A 17,796-nucleotide genomic window follows, 5' to 3' on the forward strand; every position below is an offset into this window, starting at 1 on the left:
GTCACAGCTTCTTTCCTATATACCGCACCACTGACGTGTGTGACATTGTGTGGAGTCAAATAACCACTAAGAAAGAGTAAATGCGCATTGGAAGCGAGTCAAGGGCTGAACCCAGTGCGTAAACGCTATTACCAAGTCACTGTCTAATTACAAGAGCCGCATTAGGAAGAAACGTGGAACACAAAACCACTTCTTGTCATTCCCTAAACCACAGGTGTCAAAGGGGCGGCCCGGGGGCCAAATCTGGCCCACCGCAGCATTTTGTGTGGCCCGAGAAAGTAGATCATGAGTGCCGACTTTCTGTTTTAAGATCAAGATCAAATTCAAATGAAAATTATAGATGTATATTATATTTCCTGATTTTCCCCTTTTTAAATCAATAATTGAGCTTTTTTAAATCCAATTTTTTCGTTTTTAGTTCAATTCCCAATTTCCCTTACTAAGGAAAAAAGCTCAAATAAACAATGTTTTACATCTGAACCAAACTGAATATTTAGGGCTTTTGATCCAGTTCTTTTAATCCGATTTTTAAAAAAAAAATTAGTATTATATCTAAAATGGTCCGGCCCATATGAACTCGAGTTAACGATAATGCGGCCCGGGAACCACCATCGTTTGACACCATTGCCCTAGACGAATGTGAGACAAACATCACCTATTTCAGCCCTAGAAGACCATAAATATGAATTAATGTGTAAGAACACCCAATGCGTAAATGCTATTATTAGGTAACCGCCTAATTACTGGGACTTCATTAGGAATGGACGTGGGAACCAAAACCACTTGTCATTTTGAGGACAAATTACACATAAAAGGAAACGTTGATGCTTACAAATCCATAAAGATGTATTAGGCACGTAAAGTTGTTCCAAAGTGAGCCTTTTCTAAGTAAACGTCTAATTATCCCTTAATAGTCACTCATTTAACTCATTGATTTCCATTGAAGGCGGTAGACGTCCTAGTCCACGTCACTGGCAGAACTGGCAAATATAAGCAGACATCGCCTGTCTAAATAAATTACATCGATGTCAGTAACAACCAATGAGTTGATAGTATCATATTAAAATGAATAGTAATTTTACTCTACTCGACATTTAACAATAACTCTGCAAAAAATGGGCTCTGATGACACATGAATACACATGCTTACATAAAACTATCAAATTTATTTTTTAAATTTCTTTAGCTTGAATATAATAAACTCCAAAACCAATCCATTCAAGACTTCCACATATTGATCTGGAAGTAAATTTCATTAACTCGTTACAGTTCCATTAAAAGCAGGTTTTGTGGCTTATTTCTATTTTAAAAAAGGCTTTAATGCTCTACCCTAATTAAATATACATATAAGATATAGATTGATAGTTACTAATCAGCGTTTTAGTTGACTGTATTCTCGCTGGGAGTAGTTGTGTTGGGAATCAGCGCCCTCCGCGGGTGAAATGCTGTCAGTACATGACAACAAGCCTTTTGCAAAGAAGTAGACGTGTCCCACGTACAGGGTTTACTCACTTCAACACGCAGACAAATCAATGGAGGCAGACGCTGGCAGCAACGTGGAAGAAAGAACCGATGCGGGGATCTCTCTGGACCCTTTCATCGAGTCCGTTCGCCAGCAGGTGGAAAACCAGGACCCGCTTTTCCTCATCGGGGTCCTTGTTGCGCTGGCCGTCGTTATCATCACTTGTGGTGCGTTAGCACGCTATTGTTAGACAAGTAGGCAGGCGGCCTCAATGTAGTACGCTAAGCTAAAGGCTAACATTTGTTGTCATCTGCTTGAGTGTTGTCTTTAACGGAACAGATATTCACGAAGAGGCAATTCTTCTTTGTTTTTGTAGTTTTCCTCAAATACTTCCTTACCAGTAAAACTGTCCGGAGTGCGGTGCTTCTCGTCGGGCTGTGCGACGCAGGAAAGACGCTTATCTTCAGCCGAGTAAGTGTATCCCAAATACGGCTAAGTGACTGGCCATCACCCTCTTGATTACATTCTGTTTTTAATGATCGTTATTCTTGTCATTTTCAGCTTCTATCTGGGAAATTTAAACGGACACAGACCTCGATCACAGATAGTAGTGGTCCTTATAAAGCTAAAAATGACAGAGTAAGTATATACAAAACAAGAGTGGGTCACTCAATTTTGGTCATTTTAGAGGGGAGTGATCTCAATTTAATGTCTAATCAAATAGGCTATAATTACATCGGGCATGTGTTGTATCATCAAATTAGAATGAACAATACATCTAAACTCAAGTACATACAATTAGAATGAACAGTACATACAACCAAGTGAATATTTTTATATAGTCTTTTGTGCACATAGAAATGCCACAATGAAGTTGCCCCACTCGTTATTAATGGGGCCAATGTTTTTTTTTGTCACTCACTGTAATGTCATCTGTTAAGAACACAACCTGGACTCTGATCGACCTGCCAGGCCATGACAGTCTTCGCTCTCAATATTTGGAGAAGTTCAAAACAGCAGCCAGGTGACAACAAGACATTTGTTTATTTAGACTTATTCCCCATTTTCATAGTTAAAAAATGTTACAAAGTGTTTCATTATTGATGAAAGCCCAGTGAAATGTATCCACTGGGCTATCTTTCCATTGACCTCAACCTTCATTTTTTTCCTCCAGAGCCATCGTGTTTGTGGTGGACAGTGCCATTTTTCAGAAAGAAGTGAGAGATGTTGCAGAGTTCCTGTATGTGCTGCTGACAGATGCCGTGCTCTGCAGTAATGCGCCCACAGTCTTAGTGGTGTGCAACAAACAAGGTGCTGACCGCGGTAAAGATTCTCTGCCATTTGTTTCCAAAACTTCAATATAATGTGTCATTCCATAGACATCACCATGGCAAAATCTGCAAAACTGATTCAGCTACAGCTGGAAAAGGAACTGTGAGTAAATACAATTGTAGCAATCAATTTTTTTTTTTGCCTAGAAGCCATTTTTTTCCTATGTCTCCGATTACAGGAACACACTGCGGGTTACTCGATCAGCAGCACTAAGTTCCCAGGACGGTTCGGCGGGTGGAAGTGTTTACCTGGGAAGGAAAGGCAAAAACTTTGAATTCAGCCAGCTGCCCATGAAAGTGGAATTCCTGGAATGCAGTGCTCGTGGGGTCAAAGGGGAAGAAGATGATGCTGACATCCATAGCTTGGAGAACAGCCTAGCTAAACTGTAAAAGAAGAAGAAAAAAAGAGACTTCGCCGGCAACATCCTTTCACACGAATGGAACCAAATCTCACGACACCCGAAAGAGACAACATCCAACAGAATCAAGACTGAAAGCCCAATTAGCAGATTTGCTTACTTGCTTTGCGGTGCTTAACCAATAATGAATGTCAACTTTTCATCATTTACATAGGAAACAATTTTTTTTTGCAAATATAAATTGTGGACAGCTAAAGTAAGTGTTTGGAAAAATACTGCATTGAATGGAAAGCTTTGGTGTGCCTTTTTATCCTGATAGTTTAAGTTTGTGTGGGATTGTGGTAAATGTTATTTTTGAGCTCCAGATTGCTTCTAAATTGTGACATTTTGACACAGTGCAAATCATATTTTTCCATCTATTCGCTGCTGTGATCAGTGAAATTTTGGGTTCACTTCAGTCAATTTACATTCTTTTTTACCCGTATCATGGTTGTACCACTGAGCTATTAAAGAACATTCTGGGGCGCTGCATTTGGAACAACAGATCATAATTTATTCCTGTAAAACAACTTTTCTTTCTTTTTACATAAAACCCAAATAAAAATCACTCTGAATCCTAGTTTGTCTTTCACACAGTATGCCTGATGTCAGCCATTGTTCACATTGAACTTTTTCTTCCAAAAAGTCTTTGGATTCAATGGCTGTTAGGAGTAGGAATATTTACAGCCCGGACAGAGGATAAACCGTCAAACTGGAGCTTTGATCAGCCACAATCAGACTGGGTGTTCCTTTGAGCAAAACAGGACACAACCAGTTGACTTTATCCCCATGGCTGATATTCCCTTTGGGTCCAGAATTCGGCTTTGTCTCCACATCATCCTCATCTTTCTCATCGTGCGCCGCCACATTTCTCTTGCCCTTTCTTTTTCCCTTCCTGTAGGAGGCAGATGCACCCTTGACTTTGACCTCCTCTGCGGCCACCACAGCGTGTTTACTAATGTCCCACACAGCCACTTGGCCATCATTGCCCCCAGTGGCAAGCCAGTATGGGTGTGAGAAGAAAGGCATAAAATGAGCTTGGGAGGCACCTTGGCGGTGCGCCTTGAACGCCCCCTGCCTCTCCAATTTGGAGCCGGCACCCACCCGCATGAGGTGCACTCGCCCGTCCTCGGCGGCGCAAGCCACGACGTTTCCGCAGCTGGCCACAGACACGCAGTGGGCCAGTGGGGGGTTAAAAAGCTGGCCAGGGCGCTGCTCATGGTCATCTTCCTCCTCTGATATGTCTTGAAGCTTAAGGGTCCAGAGGGGGCGTGTCTTCTGCAGACTCCACAGCATCACCTGAAATGAAAAAGGCAAAGGGTTCAATAAACAGCCTTGAAAATTGCCATTTAGTTTTGTGTGCAAAAATGTATGAAACAAATTGTAACTGTAATGCTCCAACCTGCATGTCCAACCCAGCAGACAGCAGATTGTTAGGCCTGTGAGGCCGAAAAGCCACAGAGGAGCAGATGTTGGTGTGTCTGCGAAGAGTCCTGCAAACTTTCCCCCCAGGTAGCTCCAGGATCCGAACTGCCCCAGAGTCGTCAGCCAGTGCAAGAGTGGAACCGTCCTCGCTCAACGCCAAAGCATTTATCTCTTCCTCCCCGGCGCCGACGAACTCCCGCACGGGGTCCTTAAAGTTCCGAAGATCATATGCGCGAACTGTGTCGCCGTGAGAAGCGTAGAGCAAGCCTGACGGCGAGGGGGAAAACGCCACGCTGGTGCAGTCATCCGCTCCCGGGAGGTTGAGGTGACTGACGACACATCCTTCTTGGCTCCAAACGACAACATCACCGCCTTCTGAACCGGAGGCAATGAGTCCTGCGGTGCCTGAAGATGCGCAAACGCACAAAATAGGCGTCGAGTGGCCCTCATGCCACACTTTGGCCATACTAAGAGAAAGGATAAGAAAAAAAACAAGTATAAAAATCAAGACAAAAACACACAAAAGTATCTACTTGAATAACTGCATATATTTACATTTCACACCATTAAAATACCATGAACTATGATCTCTAACTACGTACATATAATTTGCAGCTCATTTCATCACGCTATTCTTTACAAATAATTGACTTTCTGACTATTTGCTTTAAAAAATGCATCTGGATGATTTATTTGTAAACAAAGACTGTAGTTTTGTGACGTTGTGTCTTGGGTTATTCCAGGAAATAACAACATTAGTTACTGTTCTGCTGACAACCATAACATTAGCCACCCTGTACGTACTTACATGAATAGTTTAAAAGATGCTCTCACGCGGTTTCAAAGGCATCAGAACAAAGATATTAACTTTTCACGTCATCGCCTTTCTATTAAGCATTGTCGCTGTCTTTATCTGCGATTTGGACTAGATAAAAGGAAGAAATCAGTTTGGCTAACTGAAGCTAACCACCATGTGAATGACAAACCATCTAGTCGCTGCTAAATGACGTCACTCCTTTCAAAGCAGAAGCATTAAAGCAGGGGTAAGGAACCTATGGCTCGGGAGCCACATGTGGCTCTTTTGATGGGCGCTTATGGCTCTCTGCTAAACTGTGAGCTAAAATCTGGACACTAAATATAGAGTTGCTTTAATCTTCCAGTTCTTAATTCCTTTAATTTCTTATTATTATCTACAGACCATTAATGAATTAGATGTCTTTTAATGACCATTCCATTTTGCAGGAGGGAGGGGCGGGAGGTAAATGTGACGCTGGAGTCATTCCTGCTGTTACCATCTGTATTCAGTAACAAAAAATAGAACAGAAAAACACAAAACACAAGTTCACAATGGCGACTTTCCCCTGATTCATCAAAAGCCGAAGACTTGATGAGTGCGGTCCATTTCTGGGTCAGTGAAAAGCATACAAAGCTGTATCATTGAATAGGCCAGAGGGACAGGAGTGAAGGGGAGGGCCCCTGTTTTGCAAAACACACTATACTAAAAGCCCACTTTGACATCAAACAGTCACAGATGCCTTGTTAAAAAGCAGCAACTCAAAGTAGGTATGCTCTTTATGAGTGTTCAGTTACATCATGCCAAACAAAGGACCTTGATGCAAAAACTGTATCCATTCAACTTGACATTTACAGTGAGCCCCACCACAATGAGAACACCATATTTCCCAGCGAGGTCGGTCCTTTTCCGCCAGGAGCCCAATGGGGTGACCTACCGAATTCCGGCATTGCTCTACCTGCCACGCTGCAGCTCTTTCCTGGCCTTCTGTGAGGAACGCCTCAGCCCGTCTGACTCCCAGGCTCACCTGCTGGTCATGAAGAGAGGGACTTTCTTAAGAAACTATGTTGAGGTGAGATAAGAAAAGTAATATTTCACAAACCAACATGATTTAATATGCATATTTCCAGTGGGAAGGTCTGCAAGTTCTTGGCACGGCGTATCTGCCAGGTCACCGCTCCATGAACCCTTGCCCCGTGTACGATGACTTCACGGGCACCGTCTTTTTGTTCTTCATTGCCATTCTGGGCCACGTGAGCGAGTCCTTCCAGTTGGCCACTGGCAAGAACTTGGCACGCCTCTGCTTCGTCTCCAGCACAGACAATGGCGTTACGTGGAGTCCGGCTACTGATCTCACACAGCAAGTTATAGGAGATACCATCAAAGGCAAGACATCTTAACTTATTTCAAGATCAATATTTCTATTCAAAGCCATAGCAAAAGTATAAAAATAAGGTTACAATCCATGAATATTCTCCTATGTAAAAGAGTGTTGCGCTGGAACAAACAGTCAAAGCCTGATTGGGCTATTATCTCAGCAGTCAGTATGGGCAACTGCCATATTGATGTTGCAGGTTGATAGCCTAAATGCAACGTAACCAAATAGTGCTGACCACTATCAGACTAGTTGGACATTCAGTTTTACTGAGAGAAAAAAAAGTATAGTACTTTTTGTTTGTTTGGTTTGTTATTACTTTAACCACTGTTTTTTAATGGTACACTTCTGACAACCACAGCTACAAGCCAAAGTTTTTAAACCTTATTTGTCCCACAGTGCTATTTTTCCTCCTATCCATCATTTGTGAAAGTTCCTCACAGGCTCCTTCTTACAGAATGGGCCACTTTTGCACTGGGACCAGGCCACGGAATCCAGCTCAAGTCCGGACGCCTCCTCATACCCGCCTACGCCTACCACATCGATTGCAAGCATTGCTTTGGAAAGTGGTGTCAGACGACCCCACGTGCCTTCTGCTTCCACAGCGACACCCACGGGCTAACCTGGAGTTTCGGGGAGACCATCCCGGGCCCGGAGAGTGTAGAGTGCCAGGTGGTGTGTGTGGACGAGGAAGATGGGACCAACTTCTTGTACTGCAACGCTCGTAGCCAGTTGGGATTCAGGGTGCAGGCCATAAGTTTGGACAATGGAGCCACATTTCAAGAGGGTCAGCTGGTCCAGAGGTTGATGGAACCTCGGAATGGATGTCACGGGAGCGTGGTGGGCTTTCCAGCTCCACTACAGTTGAGCTCCAATCCTCAATCATCCCACAAAACCGGCTCTCCAAATTTCATAACCCCCACCTGCGTGGTGTACTCCCACCCGACACAGACCAGCGCCCGCAAGGATCTAGGCATTTTTCTAAGTATTCATCCCCGCGACCCCGACAGTTGGTGCGGGCCATGGATAATCTACGAGGGTCCCTGCGCTTACTCCGACTTGGCATACGTGGAGCTGCCGCCCTCGGCCAACTCCCCACCCGCTATGGCCTTCGCCTGCTTGTTCGAGTGTGGCACCAGGACGCCCTGTGATGAGATCTGCTTCAGCATCTTCACCCTCTATGAGCTTATCCACAATCTCCCGCAAGGCTTGAACGTCCTAAGCGAGGATGGTAACAAGCAGGGGGAGACCGAAGTCAACGCTAGCATTGTACACATGAAGAAGCGGAAAAAGCTTGGTGACCTTTGCACTTTGTCTTAAATTAATTTTAAAGTGTGGTTTCCAGTCATGTTTTGGGGAATTCAGTCGGTTGGTCACCTAGCCACTATCATTTGCTTTAAAAAAAACTTGCTTATTTACACTTTATTTGTTTTCCAAGCATGTGGGCAGATGTGAACTTTTCCAGGAAACACCATAGGCAAATACACTACTGGCAAACATGTTTTGGTTTTGCTTCATATTGTTATTTCCAAAAATGTTCCATTGAAATTGATAACTCTATATAAACCTTGTGGTAATAACTCACTCTTGAATCCTTCCTGCAATTGTGCACATTCAAGGCTATCACCAGACATGCCATTCTAGTTCACTAACCCCAAGTGTTTAGTGACTTGCTTAATATTGCTAAGTCAAATTATCCTGAAAATTATATTCGCATGCATTATATGCGAGTAAATATGGTAGTCCTTTGTTCGGCATGACACAGTGGCTGAACGGTATGGATAGAAAAATTACCACCCTAATTGCATCCGTGTCTAAATGATGACAATTAGGATGACCAAATGATGATTGGGCGATAACTAATCTTACTCTGCCATTGGCTGAACCGCTACGGTTGAAACCAATAAAGCTGAGGAGAGTTATTGGGGTTGAAGAGAGTCAAGCAATAAGCAGATATTGCGCAAGGGAGGAATCGGGACATCCCCCTCTCCAGCCTTTTGGTCTACAAAACGGCAGTCTCAACAGGAGGGGCTCATTTTACGTTCTTCATTTCTCCAGCCACACAATGATTCTGTGTGTCCTCTTGGCGGTGGTGGGACTCGGTGGGGTCATCGCCGAAAGCCCTCCTAAAATGATATCATGTGATTTTGGCGTGACCGAGGTGAGAGCAAATCTGTCACAGTAAAACTAATGATTAACGTGGCTGTTCAAAACAAATTGACATATTCAAGGTTTACATGTATTTATTTATTGAAATGGTCGCTCAAGGCAATTCTGTACACAGTACAAAGACTTTTTTCTGAATCTTTCAGGGGGAACTTAAATACTTGATGTCATAGAGTTGTGATCATACATTTATATAGTCTGTTAAAATATGTGAAATACTAGCAATTTGGAGGGATACGGACTGAAGTAAAAAGACAAACCATTTCAATATTGACTTAATAGTAATTGAGCAAATTGCTATTCTGACATGGACATCTACTATCAAAAAAAGAAAATAATTTTCCTGATTACTAATTGTAAAAGTAATACATATGTTGCAAATTCAGCTTTTTGTTCCATTCCTTTTCAGTGCATGATCAACACCTGCTTAACCACCATTGTCTATAACGCTGGCTACTCATGATACACATATAAAGGAAAAATAAATAGTTTTCTCCGAGGGTTAGACTAACATGATGTGAAAAGGTTTGGGGTCTGTATGACCAAATTAGAACATTTCACCATAATGCCAAGATATGGTGGTCTGTTGATAGAGTCCCAAAGAAGAGAGATACTTTTCAACTCTTCCACTTCTTCTTAGTAGGGAGCTGACCCGTCGCCTCCATGTACTTGTGGATGAGTTCCTCCTGCGTGGCTGGCATACACGGTTGATATCTGCTGTATTCCATAGTATACTCCCCCTTTCCCTGATTGGAACAAACCAGAGGACAAAACACCATCTTTAACATCATAGCCAATGCAGACTTAATTTAGGCGCGACCTGCTTTTCTTACTTCAGTGCTTGATCGTAGTTCTGTGGCATACCCGAACATGTCGTTTAAAGGAATCTGTCAAAGCGCAATCAAATCGATTTAATAAGATTCCAAACTGTGATCCCGGTCACTTGACAAGCTGGACTTACATCGGCGTACAGCGTGAAGTACCCATCAGCTGCATCCTGGCCCGTAATGACACCGTGGCGGCGGCTCATCCCAGCAATGATCACGCCCTGGAACTCCTGAGGCGCTACAATTTCCACTGACATGATGGGCTCTATGATGGCGACATTGGCCTTCTCCATAGCTGTGAAAAGCCGCACGGATGAATTGAGGTGGATGCTAGTTACAATTAGAATGAGAAAAACCTTCACCTTGCTTTAGAGCTCCCTCCCCCGCACGGATGAAGGATATCTCATTAGAGTCCACCATGTGATGCGCCCCATCCTCCAGGAGAAATCGGACTCCGGAGATCTTGTGGCCGCTCAGGGGTCCCTTCTCGCAGGCTTCCCTGTAGCCCTATGAGGTGAAGAAGGGGGAGGAAATCAAAGATTAAGACAGCTGGACTTTTATGTTGGCTAAAATGAAAAGAGATATTTAAGGGAAACCTTTTCCACGGCTGGCACAAGTTGCTTTGGAACGTTGGTTCCCACGGTTTGATCTTCAAATTCCAGCATGGTGTAGTGTTCTGGTTCCAATGGCTCAAGGATGCCGATAACTTTACCATACTGACCAGAGCCTCCGGTTTGCTTCTTGTGGGTGAAATCAAACCTAGTGAAAATATGGACAGTCAAAATTCAACTATTTGCAATGGCTTCATTTTGACAGTTTCATCATTTCAGTTTTGAAAATTGTTTACCACATTGGATTGTGTGTACGTGAGCAGCCAACCCCAAATGCTACCCGTTTCCCATCATTTTGACTTTTGACATCTGCACAATTGTTTCTATAACAATCTCCAACATACTAGCCAATTTCATCATTCTCTGTTCTAAAGTATTCAGCAATGAATCAAAGGCATTTTTTTCAAAACGCAGCTTGAACATTACAGTGCTGTCACTTTAAAAAAGGCTGGCCCTCTTGTCAAACAGGAAGTGAGAGCTCACTCCTCTACTTCCATGAGGAACAGACGACTGACCCAGAACTGAAAATTCAGGCAAGAACCACATTAAAAAAAAAAAACATTTCACAACATTATTGTGAAACGTTCGTAATGGCTACTTTTGCCTTGAATTAATGTTCTTTCTAGCTTTCCACATTCCATTTCAACAGGCTCATCTTATCAAGAGACAAACATTGCCCTGCCCTGTTTACCTACACCTGCAGTATACACAAAGTCCAAGTATAGCCTCATTGCATTGTTCCGATTCATTCTTTCCGCAGTCAACCCACGAGGTAATAGAAACAGTGATGGAGACCGGAGAACTGAACCCAAGCCACTACCCTGCTCAAAGGGCTGCCAAAGTTGTCCAACATTACCTGAACACCCAATACGCCTCACCTTACAAAATCTTCGGATTGCACAAAGTCATTCGTGCGAATGCAGAGGCAAGTGGGAGACGCACAATAATAGGAGACGATAAAACAACAACCCAACCAGGATGTATTTTCCCTTTTTTAGGACGTGCCCAACTCTGGGAGAAAGTACCAGCTGGACCTTTCTGTGCAGGAGTGGATTGAGAAAGTAAGCTGTTTTTACATTGCAACATGTCAAATGGCAGTATGCCACAGGTTTTGACATGATACCTCTTTTCACCCTCATGTCTTTTCTACAGAAAATCCAAGGGGAATGCTCGGCAGAGGTTTTATTCCCAATGGAGGATAGCCACACTCCACCACAGGTCAAGGTTTTGTCATGCGAGAACATCTTGAAAATAAACACCTCCATTCAGGAAGAGGCTTTTTTCCAGGAGCAGCTGTCTCGACCCAATCTGCTTTTTGCTTCCAACATACCCGGTAACTACCCACAACTGGTATTTCTGTAAACCTACTTTATAAATTACACTTTTTACACAACTACAACTAAACTGTACTCGGTGATGTGACGCTAATCAACAGATATTCTTTCCACCCTCAGACAGCTACGGTCACATTGCTCCAGAGCATGTCCCTTTCTGGCACCTTGGAAGTATAGTGTCCAGCTACGTCATGCTCAATGAATCCACACAAGAAACTTTGTACAACATGGCTCAAGTCGCCAATGTCACACAGCAGGTTGGCTATTCTACCTGCTAAAACCTTCTCCTTTGACACGCTAACTCCAACTGTGTATGTATGGCAGGAAAGTGCAGACAGCAGCCTACTGAAATATGAATATGACGTACTGCTTCATGATATGGTGTCCCAGGTACTTGCCTTATAATGCAACGTTAATTAATCTAATTTCCCTGGCGCATGCATTATTTTCTAAGGAGAGGCAAAATAAATTCTTGTAGCTGGCCAACCTACATTTCTGAAAAGTGTTTAGCATTCCCTGTTTGTGTTGCAGGATATCTTTGCCTGGAAGGTGCTGTTCACCTGGTCTCCTAGTGAAGGAATTAAAGTGCTCAAGATGGAAAAAGGGGACTACCCTTTGGAACAAGGGACTACAACTTAAATTTAAAAAAAAAAAAAACTACACTTTACACCACATTTCTCTACTGCTTGGGAGTGACTGAGCCCATGAGTAATGAATCAACTCTACATGTATGATATAATAAACAAATCATTTAGATACTTTATTGCATTCTAAATATGTGTTGGCTGTGAGTACTTACGGAATAGCCTTAGTGATGGTTTCTCTGAATGACACTTTGGGTTTTCCCATCACACAAGGGCAGTTATACTCTCTCTCCATTCTCTGGAAAGACAAAATAAGAATGAAATGATGAATGTTTGGATGTAGACCTGTTAACATAGCAATATTAATTGGCATATATTCGTTATCATCTGCAAAAAAAACATTGAGTCTTGTATTGTTTAAAAAAATATGTTCCTATAACCTTTTTAAAATGCTACAAGATGGTACCAAAGCCAATCCAAAAATAGTGATTGTGTCATTTTTCAGTGCCAAGTGGAGGAACTCTGAGTAAAAAGGTCAAGAGCTTGTCAAAAAGTAGTAGAGTAGTGCATGGATGCGATGTTGTAGCATCTACCCATATTTACTGTACCTGCGAGTAGATTTCTAGATGTAACTCGCCCATGCCTGAGATGATGGTCTCCTTGCTCTCGTTGTCAAAATGAACCCGGAAGGTGGGATCTTCTCGGGTGAAGCGGTTGATGCCTTTGGAAAATTTATCCAGGTCATTCTACTCCGACAGAAAAAAAAAACGTGTTTAAGTCAATTCATTTGTAATTCCTTGACATGCTCCATCGTATTTGCTTACCTTGTTGGTTGGCTTCATGGACATGGAAATGACAGCCTCAGGGACGTGAATTGATTCCTACAGAGAACACGAGATGATTAAGAAAGAGAGGCTTACTATATTCACAATATGTACAGTTACTTGCCATTGAGAGGTTCTCGTTATTCCTGGACGTGAAAGTGTCTCCACTCGCACAGTCAATCCCAAACAGAGCGCAGATGTCACCCGCATACACTTCGTCGACATCCTGGAGAATAGAGTACGACACAGAGATCATTAGATTTGTTTTTGTTCTAATTGTATGAAATGGCCACAATTATTTGCAGCTAATGCCCAACTGCTCTCACCTCCATTTGGTCGGCATGCAGGCGCACAAGCCTCTGCACGCGCACCTTCTTGTTAGTGCGCGTGTTGAAGATGTACTCGCTCTTCTTCAGGCAACCCTGGTACACCCGCATGTATGTGAGTTGGCCAAAACGACCCGCCTGCTCAGACGCAAAAAGACAACAGTGTCAGAGAGAGCTGGCATGTATGTATTGGAGGTCAAGTCCAGTGCTCACCTCTAGTTTAAAAGCCAGACTGACAAAAGGCTTTGTAGGGTCTCTTGTCGGGTCCATTTCGATTTTGAGTTTGTCACTGGAATCTCTATGTTGTCAAGAAATGTGCATTCAAAAAATATATATATTGACGGTTGACTGTCTTACGGGCGAATCCTTGCTTACTCATCATTAAGGATGGCATAGTTTTTGACCTCGGTGGGATTGGGCAAGAAACTGAGTACGGCGTCCAGGAGGGGTTGCACACCTTTGTTCTTCAGGGCTGTGCCCACCAACACTGGCGTGAATAGACGTTGCACTGTGGCTCTGCGCAGTGCAGCCTGTTGGACGATCAGAAATGTCAAGTCAGTTGGGCGAACATTAATGACTATGAATAGACATCATGTAGGCTTGGGATGGGAACAGACAACCTACACTGAGCTCATCATTGGTGGGAATCTTTTCTTCTAAGAACATCTCTCCTAAAACTTCATCAGCATTAGCGACACATTCAATCAACTCCTGTCGGCGGTCTGCTGCCTCCGCGCGATAATCTGCCGGGATGTCATCGTAGCGGATGGCTTGCCTTCAAAAGTTGGAGACGACTTTAGCATAACTCCTAGCCTAGATGTTTTTTTTATGACTCAAACATTCTACTTTTATTCCCGGCACAAAAAGCTTTCATTACCCAAAGGGTCCTTCGAAATATATGCTTCTCTCTTCTACAAGGTCGATGATGCCTTTTATGTTACCCTCCAGGCCCATTGGGATGTTGACAAAAGCGGCATTCTGGCTCAGTTTGGTCCTACAGATAATTACAAAATGTTATTAAAAATACTTATTCAAATGAGTTGGAATATTTCTCGTGACACGAGAAATCACCTGAGCTGCTGAAGGGCTCTGTTAGGATTGGCGCCCATGCGGTCTAGCTTGTTGATGAAAGTGAGGAAGGGGACACCGTAGCGCTTCATCTGCCGGTTCACTGTCATGGTTTGACATTGGACGCCGCCCACAGCGCACAGCACCAACACGGCGCCGTCCAGCACACGTAGTGCTCGCTCCACTTCGATGGTGAAGTCCACGTGACCTGGACAGTGAGGGTTTTGCAAGAGAAATGATCGACTGTGTTCATTGTTAATAATAATGTTGTGTCATTGAAGAGCAGACCTTAAGAATTATAGAATTTATATGTTTAATGTGACCATTGGAGTGACAGCTCGCATGTTAACAACATCATTGCAATTTTCTAGGGTATTATTGATGTTAATTGCAGATATGCCTAGGATTGGCTTTTATTGACATTCTTCCATCTTCATTTTTTTTTATTCCTTTCAAAATGTCAAACAAGATCGGTTACGCCACGATGCCCTTGATCAAGGAATTTGACCCCAATATAAGACGACCAGCTCTTTTTACAAGACTCAAGTTTGAACATCAAATTCAATTTTTATACACAAAATAATGACAGTAAATCCGAAACAAATGATTAAAACAATACATTTGAGAGAAAAGGCATGTTATTTTGCCCCATTCAAATCATGCAAAAACTGTCTATCACATCTCAATATCTGAACATTTCATAATTGGACCACACTACATGAGTAGCTGCTCACAGCACCTGGTGTGTCGATGATGTTGATGTTGTGGTTCTTCCACATGGTGTAGGTGGCAGCCGACTGGATGGTGATGCCCCTTTGCCTCTCCAGCTCCATGGAGTCCATGGTGGCCCCAACGCCATCCTTCCCCTTCACCTATCACCCCGCAAGACAAAATACTTATACTGATATTCCCTGATGAAAATGGACTCAATGCAGTGATACAAACCTCGTGGATCTGCGCTATTCTTCCCGTGTAGTATAGCACGCGTTCGGTGAGGGTGGTCTTCCCCGAATCGATGTGCGCGGAAATGCCGATGTTTCGGATCTTCTCGTTCGGAATCACATCAGACGAGCAAGATCGGCAGCTGTCGATGAGCACCTGGGACAATGACAGCGAGGGCATTAAACCCCATGGAAATCAGCGCCTTGCCGAGAAGCCACCGTTTTGCTAATGTGATACCTTTTTAAGAGTGACACCGCCCGGAGCAAGAGTGCGGCTTCTGGTCCAACACAAGGCCGTTTGAAGAACCCTCATGGTGGAGGAAATTTGGGAGGGCGACCGGTCCCCTGTAGTTAACTCTGGTCGTCAAGTAACCCGGTGAATGTCACGCTGAGGCTTCTGGTTGTGAAACAAAACTTCCTGGTTCTACGGAACCACCCATAAGTCAAAAATACTAACATTGTATTCCAGCGGGTGCTTATTGTAACTTGTTGAACATATTAATCATGTAAAGAAAAACATGTTTATAAACACATGAACAATAAATGCAACATAGCGTGGCTCACAGTGTGCATCATTCACTGAGTTATCTATTTTTTACACGAAATCTATGGTTTTGAAGGCAAGAGGCTTTAAATCACGTGACCAGAAATACTGAGCATTTGGCAGTAGTATACATTTTAGGGCGTCGCGTAAACCTCGGTCGTTTTTATTTTTATTATTTTAAAGTACAGTACACAGTTGAAACCTTACCCTTTTGAAATTTGGCAGCTTACAGCCATGTTTATTTTTTATCATTTTGTTTCACCAATTTCTACTTTCTATTGTAGGCTTTTGTAACGAAAACAAAACGCGAGCTACTTTGACACTTATCGCTAAGCATTCTGGCGACACAAGAAGAGGGAAAGCAGCTAACTTCTCTCTAATGTTAAATTTAAAATAATGTTTTTTATTAAAAGCTGCCAACTTTTCACATTAGACAACAACGGGACCTCAGGTATGTTTTGTTATTTCATTTACTTTGATAAACAGGTTGTATTAGTACTAATACTACTACTTTCCATTTTAATGAAAGTAGTACTGTAGTATTGTGAGGTCGAAAACTTTAAAAATATAGTCAAAAGAACTTTTGACTAAACTTATGTATTGCACATATTCTTGGGGGGAAAAATAATAAACTTTAATGCCAGTCCCTAATTACCATATTAAAACAATGTAAATGAACTATGGTATTTTGAAAACTAATTCACTGGTTCTCAACGTTTTACATGGATTACTGCTTAATTGTAATGAACATATAAGTTTAACTGAAACGTACAGAATTCTCTCTCATTCCAAATATCACAAATCTTAATATATATTTGGTGATGTGAAACATGCTTTTCTGGTTTGACCTAATATTAAGTGTTGTACTCTATTCATATAAATTAATACAATATGAAGTCCAACTTCCTATTAAAAAATAAATAAATAAAAGATGTGACTAGACATCTCTTTGTTCTGTATATTCATTGCAGGTAGCATTGCATTCCATTAAGCCAAGTCATCATTAGTCATTTTTGTGAATAATTTAGTTTCGATTACCTAAGAATGTACGCCAATTTATTTAATTTAAAATGAGCTGTTGTTTCCACTGTTATCATTACTGTCTAGTTTGCTGCTGCGTGAGCATTCCTTCCTGACTGTTAGCTTTTTGCTCTGTCATTGTGCATGACAAGAAGCAAACACATCGTTGAAAAGCATTCCAGAATAAACCATTCCAGAATGTCCTTTCAACTGATCAAGAACACTTCAAAAATAATTGCTGTAAACACATGTATGGGTGTGCAAAAAATGACTTTTTTTTCTTTGTTTCTCCCATGTTCAGTGAGTGTGACATAAATGCCTCTTCAGCACACCTAAACGTGTGTCTTTGTTCATGTGTAAACTATCCAGTATGTATCATGACAGCATGACTATTATTTTCCATTGGCCCTAATTAATTTAATCATGGGTGTGATTTTAAGTCAATTGGCATTATACTTACTGAAAGGCAGTTGGTTATCCACTTATCTTTAATGGAGGAATGTATTAACTAAATAATTATTGTTGCTGACATAAAATGTATTCATGTTTTATGAAAAGGGATTATTAAACCCTTAGTTTTATGTATTTTATATTGCTATGCGCTGTCGAGACCATGTCCAGCCACAGGAGAGCACTGTTACACTGTTGGAAATTCGATATATGAAACTAAATATCTGATCTGCACTGGTAGCCAACGGTAATGAGCGTAATTTTCGGCCGTGATGTTCGCTAAACCAGAACAAAACATTTTGTAAAGCTGGCAAGAA

At 42.2% G+C, this 17,796-nt stretch overlaps 5 protein-coding genes across 11 annotated transcripts; 3 read left to right on the forward strand and 2 right to left on the reverse strand.

Moving 5' to 3' along the window:
• The first annotated feature begins 1,419 nt into the window (after positions 1–1,419).
• Positions 1,420–3,771, forward strand: srprb (SRP receptor subunit beta). Its single transcript, XM_077722914.1, has 7 exons — positions 1,420–1,689; positions 1,839–1,933; positions 2,024–2,101; positions 2,404–2,486; positions 2,637–2,773; positions 2,842–2,896; positions 2,973–3,771. Exons 1-7 carry the CDS (start codon positions 1,533–1,535, stop codon positions 3,181–3,183), a joined length of 816 nt encoding a protein of 271 aa, XP_077579040.1. The 5' UTR covers positions 1,420–1,532; the 3' UTR covers positions 3,184–3,771.
• Positions 3,684–5,638, reverse strand: wdr53 (WD repeat domain 53). Of its 3 annotated transcripts, none has more exons than XM_077722909.1 (3): positions 5,425–5,638; positions 4,594–5,083; positions 3,684–4,490 (listed from the first exon to the last, which is right to left on the reverse strand). In XM_077722909.1, the coding sequence occupies exons 2-3, from the start codon at positions 5,080–5,082 to the stop codon at positions 3,873–3,875; spliced, it is 1,107 nt and encodes a 368-aa protein (XP_077579035.1). In that variant the 5' UTR covers position 5,083; positions 5,425–5,638; the 3' UTR covers positions 3,684–3,872. The 3 variants fall into 3 exon arrangements, with proteins under 3 accessions (XP_077579035.1, XP_077579038.1, XP_077579036.1); XM_077722912.1 differs by lacking the exon at positions 5,425–5,638 and adding an exon at positions 5,219–5,406; XM_077722910.1 differs by lacking the exon at positions 5,425–5,638 and adding an exon at positions 5,172–5,406.
• Positions 5,434–8,368, forward strand: neu4 (sialidase 4). 4 transcript variants are annotated; one of them, XM_077722907.1, is made up of 5 exons: positions 5,434–5,659; positions 6,062–6,175; positions 6,267–6,481; positions 6,540–6,795; positions 7,242–8,368. In XM_077722907.1, coding segments are annotated over exons 2-5 (1,335 nt in total). In that variant the 5' UTR covers positions 5,434–5,659; positions 6,062–6,174; the 3' UTR covers positions 8,105–8,368. The 4 variants fall into 4 exon arrangements, with proteins under 4 accessions (XP_077579033.1, XP_077579034.1, XP_077579032.1 ...); XM_077722908.1 differs by lacking the exon at positions 6,062–6,175 and having other exon boundaries at positions 5,435–5,659; XM_077722906.1 differs by lacking the exon at positions 5,434–5,659 and having other exon boundaries at positions 5,707–6,175.
• Positions 8,369–8,508: 140 nt separating this feature from the next.
• Positions 8,509–12,497, forward strand: lxn (latexin). Of its 2 annotated transcripts, none has more exons than XM_077722915.1 (7): positions 8,509–8,945; positions 11,149–11,313; positions 11,387–11,449; positions 11,541–11,721; positions 11,843–11,979; positions 12,047–12,112; positions 12,254–12,497. In XM_077722915.1, the coding sequence occupies exons 1-7, from the start codon at positions 8,850–8,852 to the stop codon at positions 12,359–12,361; spliced, it is 816 nt and encodes a 271-aa protein (XP_077579041.1). In that variant the 5' UTR covers positions 8,509–8,849; the 3' UTR covers positions 12,362–12,497. The 2 variants fall into 2 exon arrangements, with proteins under 2 accessions (XP_077579041.1, XP_077579042.1); XM_077722916.1 differs by lacking the exon at positions 8,509–8,945 and adding an exon at positions 10,788–10,921.
• Positions 9,010–15,902, reverse strand: gfm1 (G elongation factor, mitochondrial 1). The gene is made up of 18 exons (XM_077722903.1): positions 15,704–15,902; positions 15,470–15,622; positions 15,264–15,396; positions 14,528–14,732; positions 14,334–14,450; positions 14,081–14,231; positions 13,832–13,986; positions 13,670–13,754; positions 13,457–13,594; positions 13,255–13,356; positions 13,131–13,187; positions 12,915–13,052; positions 12,522–12,604; positions 10,374–10,536; positions 10,140–10,284; positions 9,912–10,072; positions 9,784–9,837; positions 9,010–9,696 (listed from the first exon to the last, which is right to left on the reverse strand). The coding sequence occupies exons 1-18, from the start codon at positions 15,776–15,778 to the stop codon at positions 9,568–9,570; spliced, it is 2,244 nt and encodes a 747-aa protein (XP_077579029.1). The 5' UTR covers positions 15,779–15,902; the 3' UTR covers positions 9,010–9,567.
• Between the last annotated feature and the right edge of the window lie 1,894 nt (positions 15,903–17,796).

This window comes from Stigmatopora nigra, chromosome 8 (assembly GCF_051989575.1).
Source record: "Stigmatopora nigra isolate UIUO_SnigA chromosome 8, RoL_Snig_1.1, whole genome shotgun sequence".
Taxonomy (NCBI): Eukaryota; Metazoa; Chordata; class Actinopteri; order Syngnathiformes; family Syngnathidae; genus Stigmatopora; species Stigmatopora nigra.

Bases quoted from the DNA above. Each gene is read 5' to 3' on its own strand.
- srprb (XM_077722914.1), top strand. From the start codon at position 1,533: ATGGAGGCAGACGCTGGCAGCAACGTGGAAGAAAGAACCGATGCGGGG. The intron at 2,102-2,403 runs GTAAGTATATAC...TCATCTGTTAAG, and splicing joins ATAAAGCTAAAAATGACAGA to AACACAACCTGGACTCTGAT. The intron at 2,897-2,972 runs GTGAGTAAATAC...CTCCGATTACAG, and splicing joins CTACAGCTGGAAAAGGAACT to GAACACACTGCGGGTTACTC.
- wdr53 (XM_077722909.1), bottom strand. From the start codon at position 5,082: ATGGCCAAAGTGTGGCATGAGGGCCACTCGACGCCTATTTTGTGCGTT. The intron at 4,491-4,593 runs GTTGGAGCATTA...TTTTCATTTCAG, and splicing joins CTGCTGGGTTGGACATGCAG to GTGATGCTGTGGAGTCTGCA.
- neu4 (XM_077722905.1), top strand. From the start codon at position 6,230: ATGCAAAAACTGTATCCATTCAACTTGACATTTACAGTGAGCCCCACC. The intron at 6,482-6,539 runs GTGAGATAAGAA...GCATATTTCCAG, and splicing joins TCTTAAGAAACTATGTTGAG to TGGGAAGGTCTGCAAGTTCT. The intron at 6,796-7,241 runs GCAAGACATCTT...TCCTTCTTACAG, and splicing joins TATAGGAGATACCATCAAAG to AATGGGCCACTTTTGCACTG.
- lxn (XM_077722915.1), top strand. From the start codon at position 8,850: ATGATTCTGTGTGTCCTCTTGGCGGTGGTGGGACTCGGTGGGGTCATC. The intron at 8,946-11,148 runs GTGAGAGCAAAT...TTCTTTCCGCAG, and splicing joins GTGATTTTGGCGTGACCGAG to TCAACCCACGAGGTAATAGA. The intron at 11,980-12,046 runs GTTGGCTATTCT...TATGTATGGCAG, and splicing joins TCGCCAATGTCACACAGCAG to GAAAGTGCAGACAGCAGCCT.
- gfm1 (XM_077722903.1), bottom strand. From the start codon at position 15,778: ATGAGGGTTCTTCAAACGGCCTTGTGTTGGACCAGAAGCCGCACTCTT. The intron at 14,451-14,527 runs GTGATTTCTCGT...AATTATCTGTAG, and splicing joins AGAGCCCTTCAGCAGCTCAG to GACCAAACTGAGCCAGAATG. The intron at 13,987-14,080 runs GTAGGTTGTCTG...ATCGTCCAACAG, and splicing joins CCACCAATGATGAGCTCAGT to GCTGCACTGCGCAGAGCCAC.